General features: G+C 48.6%; 1 protein-coding gene across 1 annotated transcript; it reads left to right on the top strand.

Moving 5' to 3' along the window:
• Positions 1 to 873: 873 nt before the first annotated feature.
• Positions 874 to 2750, top strand: TMEM230 (transmembrane protein 230). The gene is made up of 3 exons (XM_010074843.1): positions 874 to 1003; positions 1429 to 1551; positions 2481 to 2750. The coding sequence occupies exons 1-3, from the start codon at positions 908 to 910 to the stop codon at positions 2619 to 2621; spliced, it is 360 nt and encodes a 119-aa protein (XP_010073145.1). The 5' UTR covers positions 874 to 907; the 3' UTR covers positions 2622 to 2750.
• Positions 2751 to 8763: the final 6013 nt, after the last annotated feature.

The raw sequence follows: 8763 nt of genomic DNA, 5'->3' as shown, positions 1-8763 counted from the left end.
TTGTTTTTTTTTTTTATAAAAGTCAAATTTACTGAGCAACCTGGGCTAGTGGGGGGTGTCCCTGCCCATGCCAGGGGGTGGGACTCATCTTTAAGGTCCCTCCCAACCCAAACCTTCCTGTGACACTGCAGGAGGAACAAACCTGATGGCAGGGGACGTACCAACAAGAAGTGAGGCTGGATGATTGCAAGAGGAGAAATGACTGCTTAGCAAGAGGGAAACACAGAATTTCAGTTCAAGTGGAGACTAAATGTGAGGACCGCAGGGCTTGGCTTCACAGTGAGGCAGACAGTGACCCACGCTTTTTGGCTCTTTGCTGGGTTTTTGTTTACCTCATCCGCTAACCGCCCCATCCCCGTGTCATCCTCCCTCTGAGTCACCACTCGAGCTCTCTCTCTGGAATGACAGCTCTGTTTTATTCTGGTTTCCAGCAGGGGTTTTTATTTTGCAAAATGGATCTATTGCAAAATATCCAGCTGGTTGAAAAGCTGCTTTGTTTAGTTCTGGTTTGGGTGTATTTGCCCTGGTTAGAAATAGCCGGACCTCGGACATCTCCCTGCTGGAAGTGCGATCTCCTTGTGAGTGAGAGCTGGTTTATAGGCTGTGTGCTATCCTGGGATTTCTGTCGTGTTTTACACACAGGTTTTACCCTAGTTTGACTTTCCTTCCAAATATTGGCGAACCGCATTGCAGCTCTATCCATGCTCTTGTATTTTAGGCTTAAACACAAGGCTTTGTTTGAAAATATTTAATTTGTGAAAGGGAATGAAGATGCCTTTTGGTTAGAACAGCCTTGACACTTTTGTTTCTATTAAGAAACTTGATCCGTGTGGCTCAAGCTCCATCATGCAGTTTGGTTTGTTGCTGTTTTCCAGGTTCTAGCTGATGCCCAGGCTTCCTCGTAACGATGCAGTCCCGCACAAATCTGTCAGCTGGGATTCCCAGTAGCAAAGTCAAATATTCCAAGCTCTCCAGCACTGACGATGGATATATTGACCTGCAGGTAAAAAATGGAGAAAAAAAAAAAACACCTCTTTCTGCTGCTGCTCGGAACGGCAGCTGTAGCTTCGTATGTGCGCGGGAGGCTGCTTTTGTGCTTGTCCCCATCTCCCTGCCAGCCACCACCTCAGCCCATCTCCTCCGGAAAGCCCGCAGAGCTTCACTGGAAAGAAGATTTAATAGGGGCAGATGCATTTCTTGGGAGGGAGGTGAAAATCAGAGCAGGTCTGAAGGCAGTGGGTGGAAGCAGTGGTCAGCTAGCAGGATCTCCCGGGGCAGGACTCCTCGCAGAAGGGATGTTACAGAGCCCTGCAGCAGCGCTTTGTCCCGTGTCATCCCTGCTCGCTGTGGGATTTCCATCTCTGCCGCGGCAGGAGGGGAGCTGTGCTGGGTTAAGCTGTTTAATGTTTGGGGTTTTTTTCCATCCAGTTCAAGAAGAGCCCGCCAAAAGTCCCCTACAAGGCGATTGCACTGGCTATTGTGCTCTTCATGATCGGGACCTTCCTCATTATCATCGGAGCCCTCCTCTTGGCAGGATACATCAGCAAAGGCGTAAGTGGTTAGGTTCTGTTCCGAGTTTTGCATTGCTTGCCCGTTCCTCAAAACCTGCCACGAACTGTAATGTTCAATGTTAGAAATTCAGAGCAAGAGGCCCGTAGTCATCCTTGTTTGCCGCCAGCACCGTTTCCCTGGCAGCAGAGCCCTCTGATGTCTGGAGCAGGTTCATACCGCGACTGGGGATCTGCCAGGGAGGGCTGGGTTTCTCTGTCCTACCTAGCGTCCAGTTTCATTTAATGCTCCGTCCCTGCAGCAGTCAGCTTGCTGTCCTGGAAAAACAAAATGGAAAAATGTCCTGGGGAAAAAAAAAAAATGCTAGGATCCCCATTCTAGTGAAGATCTTCTGGTAATTTCTGCAGGAGATTCCAGGCTCCTGTGCAGGAGCATGGCTTTTCTCATCTCTCTGCGTTTGTGATCCATTGCCAGGGGATCTATTCTTCGTCGTTGACTTTGTTCCTCTGCGCCACACGTCTCCTTTTACCTGGTGCCGTGTGGAATCGCTTTGCAGCTGGCAGCTGCTGCTTATCGCTGCGGAAACGGCCGTGGTTTGGCCCTATCGGGAGCGGTGCAGGCGCAGAGGACAGCTCGCTCCGGTCCAGCACGCAGCACCCAGCCCGTGGCTGGCAGCTTGTGATGTGATCAGTGCGCGGAGGAGCCGCCCTCCTGTCTGAAGGAGATGTTCCCTTGAGGGTCTCCTGTAGCAAGCAGGAGAGGCCAGACCAGGGAGGGGAATTAGAGCTCAGGCTGAAGAAAACTGGGATATTTCTGATTCAAGATGAATTTTTAGTTTTTGTCAGCTAGCCAGGCCCGGGGGATGAAGTGTTGTGATACGTTGCTGGTGAGGCAGGACTCCAGGAAAAGGAAAGGCTCCCCCATGAAGATCTCTTCTCATTCCCTGTGCTGATCTCTTCTCTCTGCCGCAGGGCACGGACCGCGCCGTCCCCGTGCTCATCATCGGGATCCTCGTGTTTCTCCCAGGCTTCTACCACCTGCGCATCGCGTACTACGCTTCCAAAGGCTACCGGGGCTACTCCTATGACGATATCCCGGATTTTGATGATTGAACGATGTATTTAATTACATTCATAATTAGGTTGCTGGTAAGAGCTGCTAGTTAACCCCAGATATCAGAGGGAGCCCGTAAGATTGCAGAGGAAGTACATCAGTCACAAGATGCCCGTTCCTGGTTTTGAGGTTTTGCAGGTTTTTCATTTGGGGGGTCAGGGGTTCGAGCAGGGAATTGACCACAAGGATTGTGACATTAGGAGGGGGAAGAACATGTGATTTATTGTATTTTTCCTCTTTTGGTTACATAATGCTGGTTGCTTGTAAGAAGTTCTTATTGGGCAAGGCAATTCTAGCAATTTTCCAAAATTAGATGAGCCAGTTTCAGCAGTGAATAATTTGGTTTTTTCTGTTTTATAGAGTTTATTTTAGTTTTTAGTGAGATTGTGGTTATCGTCAGGTTTACCTTTGCAGACAAACACCAGAGTTAAATTCTCCTTGTGCTCTCTGTCCATCAGAAACGCTTCCAATCTCTTTCTCTGGAGTAATGAAAGTCAGAGGTGTACAAGAGGGGGAAAAACTGCACTTGCATGAAATAATTTACACGTTGTGCACTGGCTACACAGCTCCTCTTGTCAGACTGACCAAGCTTATTTCCTCAGCAAACACATGCTTCAGAAGCAAGTCGCTTCCCGTGCTGCTGTTGCTTTTGGCAAAATCAGCTTATCCTTTAAAAGAACCATTGTTGGATTTTTTGTTTATTATTTTAAACAAACCAAATGGATACGGGGAGAAGAATTGGAATCTGGACCAGGACTCAAGTGTCTAAATACCAAAAATCTTGGGTTTGATGAGTGTGGCTATTGGAGAAGCTTGAATTCCAGCTGTCTCTATGTATATTTGGGATCATTTTGTCCTTGCCTAGATAACGGGCTGTGCATAATTCCCTAGACCAATGAAAATAAAATCTCTGTATAGTTTGTACTGAATAAATCCCGTTTGGATTGTTTTGCAGCTTCACTGGTACGTTATTTGGGGAAAACAGATTGGTAGCTCTGTTTTATGTAAAAGTAAAAACTGTCTCCTGAAGTGGGAACAAAGTCAGCGTCCTCAAGAACAAGTACGTGATGAGTAGTGTAAATGTATTTAATAGGATGTATAAACGTCCCTGTATGCTGTGAATAAATCAATACAAATCATAAGCTTGTCTGTTCACATTCACAGATCTCGGTCTGCGCTAAAAGCCGTTCTGGGCAACCAGATCGAGGCTTTGGCTGAATCTGCTCTTGCCGACTGCTCCAAGCTGCTCCGGTAGTCGCTCCAATCGGCGCTGGGCTTTGCTGAGCTGGCAGCTTTGGACCAGCTCCGCCTGCTCTCCAGGACCCTGCCTGGCGCTGGGGCAGGGCTTTGGGGCAGCTGGGGTTACCCTCCGTAGCGCAGCAATCCAGAGTGCCCTGGGTGCAGCGGGAGAACGTGCTGCTTCAGAAGGTCAGGATTTGCTTCTTTGAACCTCGCGTGCAGCCCTTATTAAATGTGCGAAGACCCCGGACTCATAATCACTTTGTTTCAGGGTCCAAGCACCCGGTTCCTTTTGTTGGAGCACTGTCTGATCCTCCAGAATTGGTGGGTGTGCCTTGTAGACTGAAAATGTTTGAAAGGAGGAAGGGCAGGTATCGCGGTTAGTGCAGAGCAGCTCCACAGAGATGTTGAGATGAGAACGGTGCTGGATGAACACCTTGCTCTGAAAGTACTCTTAAAATCGCCTTTTTTTTTTTTCCTCCTCCAGTGTTCTAGATTAAACTCAAAGCCTGAGCCGAGATCTTTTTCTAACCTACATCTCTTCTCGCTTGACTTTATTGGCTCGCGCGTGCCCCAGCGTTGTTCTCTGAGGAATAACTGATGGAATTCGGGTTCTCTCTTTCCATCTCTGAAGGCAGCAGCTGTTGCGTTCTCTCCAGCGTCACGCCGGCCCTCGCACGTCTTGCGTTCCTGGCGCTGCTGATGGCAGCCCTGCTTCCCAGATGTTGTCCCGTACGGCCGAAAGATGTCCGTTAAAGCCGGGTCCGGCCAGGAGGGTGGCTGCTGATGCAAAGCCATGAATCAGCCTCTGTCAGGAGATAAAAATGTGGGTTTGTTTGGCTTTGGGGAAAGGGGAGGGGAAGTGGAAGGGAAGTTTAGATGGACAAAGAAAAAGGGGGAGGGAGATGCTTTCAAGTGGGGCTGACAGGATGCAGAAGGTCAGGAAGCCTGGGGTCACTGAAAGGGAGAAGTCAATGTAGGGGAGAGGAGAAGAACGTGCTGATGTTTCTGGAGGAGAAGCAATTAATTTATTTGTTTGACAGAAGCAAAGTTCTCAGGCAGCACAGTGTATAAATAAGAACAGTCCCTGCCCTCATGCTCGCAGGGCTGTCTGTGTGAGGGATGCCCATGAGGAAATGTTCCTCTCTACAGGGATTGTGTTAGTTAATTTGGGAAAAAGGAGACACCTGGGAAAGGAAAAAAAAGGCACGCTGACTACTGGAAAAATGCAGATGCACACAACTGCATTCTCTGAGTTGACATCTTGCATTCTAAGCGCGGTTTTCCCCCAGAGTATAAATCTCTAGATGCTTGAATGTTTATTAATTGTCTAGTTGTAGTGTAGCTAATAGCCAGGGTTCCATTTTCTCTTGTAAAACAGCACCAGTTTACATTAATTTCAAGAGAGCGGAAAATTTTTCCTGCAAACACTTTGTTTCTCGCAGCCCGGTCCATACCGTAGTGGTTGTGCTCCTCTGGTGTAGGTTTGAGTGTCATGGGTGCTGTCAGCTCTTTTATCTGTTAAAACTTTACCCAAGGAGGAAGCTTTCCTCCCAACCAGGGCTGTTGTTCCGATGCCTCTGTGTGGGTCCATTCCAACAGGATCTTTCTCATTTTCCTCCCACTCCACGCAGTGGGACCGGCATCCGTGATGTGTGCAGCTGGCTTGGCTCCTCTGCTGCCTTCCCTGAGCTCCCCGACCGTGGGGGACGTCCCATGTGCTGTATGTGCTCCTTGGCATTGCTGTTGGTCATTCTGAGGTTCTCCTTGTGCTGACGGGGAGAAGAGCAAGGCCCAGCACCGATCATGAGGTGATGTAGCAAGAGGAAAGTTGAGGTTCTAACTCCCTGTTGTCTTTTCTCAGCAGTGATGTGTATTTCCTCCAGTATAAGCTCATCCTCGAGGATGGACGGCATGCTGTTGGACTGCCTGCAGAGCAGGGTGGGTGGAAGGAGGCTGGGCCGGCAGCAGGTTACTGATAGTCCTGAAAATATTTTAGTAAAGTTGTGTGAAACATCTGTGGAGATGAGGGAGAGAGAAGGTGATGACTCACGTGGAGCATGCTGGATGTGACCCCCCTTGTGCTATAAATAACAGCCCTCGAACAAACGCTCTGAACAAACAGCACAATCTGCAACAGCATCTCTGGTGCTTTTCTGGTCCCCGTCACGCATGAACCCTTCGACCAGCCCCCGTGCTGGAGCTTTGCTTTCTTTCTGTCAACAGCAATTAGCCAAATTCAGCAACACGAGCCACGGAGAGGCTCAGCGCCGTGCTGCCGCTCTTACGGCAATATGGATTTTGCTGAGCATAAAAGGCGACGTAAAAACCCTGCAGGGCAGGAAGAAATGACTCGGCACAACAGTTCTGTCCCTTCTAATCAGATTTCTCCTACACTCTGCTTACGATGTGGTCTAAACGAGTTTCTCTGTGCTCTCTCCATACTCCTCCCCCTCACGCCCAGTCCTTAAAAGCCCCCGGCATCAGCCCGTTCATCCAACCGCCCCTCGCCTCTTCTGCCTCTCCCTAAACCCCTCCTTCAGCCTTCTCCCGGCCCTTCCCTGGGGTGGCTGTCCTGCTCTGCCCAGCACATCTCTACCTCCACAGCGCCTCTGGGATCCCTGCCTGATCCTGCCTTTCCGCCTGGCGCTCTCCTCCGGAGCCGCAGCTCATCCCTTCAGCGCGTAAGTGCAAATTACCCGCCGCTCGCATCTCTCTGGCCTCCCAACCACTAGCAGAGACCTTTGCTGTGCCTCTTCCAGCTCAGGGAAGTCAGAAATCCTGCCTTCGTTTTTTTGTCTGCTTGGCAAAAAGGAATGTTCTTTGCCTTTCTTGTGGAGCTCTGCGTTCGTGCTTTCGTGCTGCGAGGCAGGCGGCACGCTGTGTTCTGCGCTCCCCGTGTGAAATGTGGATGTGCACATTCGCAGCATTTCCTTTCTCCTTCCTTTCATACACAGGCAGCTTGAGGTTTTTAGGAATGTTGGATTTAACTAAAAATAGCCCAGATGGTTCGGTGGGCCATGGGAGATTCCTCCCTCCCAAGAGAATTAATGGCCTTTGTTCTGAGATAGAGCCATGGGGCAGGGGCAGGGAGGGGGGAAATCTGGGAATGAAGCTTAATTGTGGATTCGAAATTATTGTTTCCAAATTATTTCATGGAGTGTTTTGCTTCTTCATGCTCAGGCAGAGTTTGGTTTGTGCTGGTTAGGTGCGTGTTGCCTTCAGGCCTTTCCTTCTGTGCTTTCAGCTGTGTCTAGGAAGGTGTTAAGAAATTTCTTTTAATTGAAAGGAAGGCAATTATTACACCGTCTCTTTTGTGGCCTGCGTGGACAGAGCTTACTGAGCTTCCTTATGACAAGAATCTGGAAGCGAACGTTTCCTTCCTCCACCTCCTGCTGGTCACGGAGCTGTGATGCTGTCCCCTGTCTCTGGCAGTGCCTCTGGCAGCGAGGCAGACCTGTGAGACTCAGACAGAGCTTTTCCATCCTGCTGCGTTACAGTCAGGAACAGAACGGTGATGAATCCTCTCTGAGCAGACTCCTGCTCCTCTGACATAGGACTTTTGGCACCGAAAGCACCAGTTCTGTGCAGGAATTGCTATTTCAGCCTGGGCTGTTAAAACAAAGGAAAAAAAAATCCGCTACTCACCACGAATTAACTTTATTTTGAAATATTTACTTGGACTGAAGTAGTAGCTGCTCTTAAGTGTTTAAAGGATTAGCTGCCTGCTAGTCTTTCGTGCCTGCAACCATTTATTTAAGCTGTTGCTGCAAATCATGCTGTTAACCTGTCATGTGAGGTTTTGACCTTTCTTTCCTTGTCAGTGGGAAATGCGGAGGATACACGGTCTTGCTGACGTTAATACATCCGCGGGGAGGTCTTCTGCCTTCTTTCCCCAGCTGCTTGAAGGAGGGGAAAGAGAGAAAATGAATAATGTAATAACTGTCTGCTTTAGGATCTTGTAAAGCCTAATGAGGGGCTGTACAAAGTTTAGGGAACACGAGATGTTTGCAAATGCATCCCACCTCCTGTCTCTGTGCTCTTCCACGTGCTGTTACCAGGGCAAATAATTCCTCTCCTCCCGCTGCCCTGCCAGCTAGGATGCAGCGTTTCCATCGCACTCCATCCTGATGTTTGCTTGCATTTGTCGTTCCGTGTTGCATCATGTTTAACGCAAGCGGTCAAACCACTTGACCAAAACCCAGCTGCCAGGGGAGGGTTTGCTCACACAAGAGCATCAGTTTTTGAGCTAAAAGTCACGTTTAGCAAAGGAGATGTCCGGCGGATCTGGGAAGAATCCTGGAGGAAAGCTGAGAACTTGCCTCAGCAAGGATTATTTCTTACTTTTATGCATGTAGTGTATTTAGTGTAAAAGGGAAAGATCTCAGGTCCTTAAACCTACAGATACTAATTAGCACCACTATAATAATTTTCTAGCGGTTGTTTTCATTAATATGTCATTAGAAAAAGGCTGTCAGCTCCTATAAAACTCATTTTTCTGGTCTCTCGACACTAACAGTTCATGTCGCAGCATGACTCCTTCTCTGCTGTTTGGGGTGAAATGTCTTATTTTCTCTGGATGTGATACTGCAGGTCAAGTGAATCCTTTGGTTGCATGAGAACAGAGGCAGGATTGTGACATGGCCCGTTCAAATATACGGCTAAAAATAGGCCAGTGCATGGTCTCCAACTTCAAATACAAAAAAAATATATTTGTAAAGGTTTCTCTTTGTTGGGTGACGTATTTTAAATAGTTAAGAAGATACTTCAAAGTTCAGCTTACACACAGCGCGGGTTTTAATCCTCCCCATGAGACAAAGGAGACTGTCTTGGACTTGCATCCGCATTTGGCTGAGACACTGAAAGCTGGAAGCTGGCAGCCAGCTCTGCTCCTGGGGGTTC

Source organism: Pterocles gutturalis, unplaced genomic scaffold, assembly GCF_000699245.1.
Source record: "Pterocles gutturalis isolate BGI_N339 unplaced genomic scaffold, ASM69924v1 scaffold44637, whole genome shotgun sequence".
In the NCBI taxonomy this organism is placed as follows: Eukaryota; Metazoa; Chordata; class Aves; order Pterocliformes; family Pteroclidae; genus Pterocles; species Pterocles gutturalis.
Note: the sequence above shows the minus strand (reverse complement) of the source record. Positions and strands in the feature narration are given on the sequence as shown.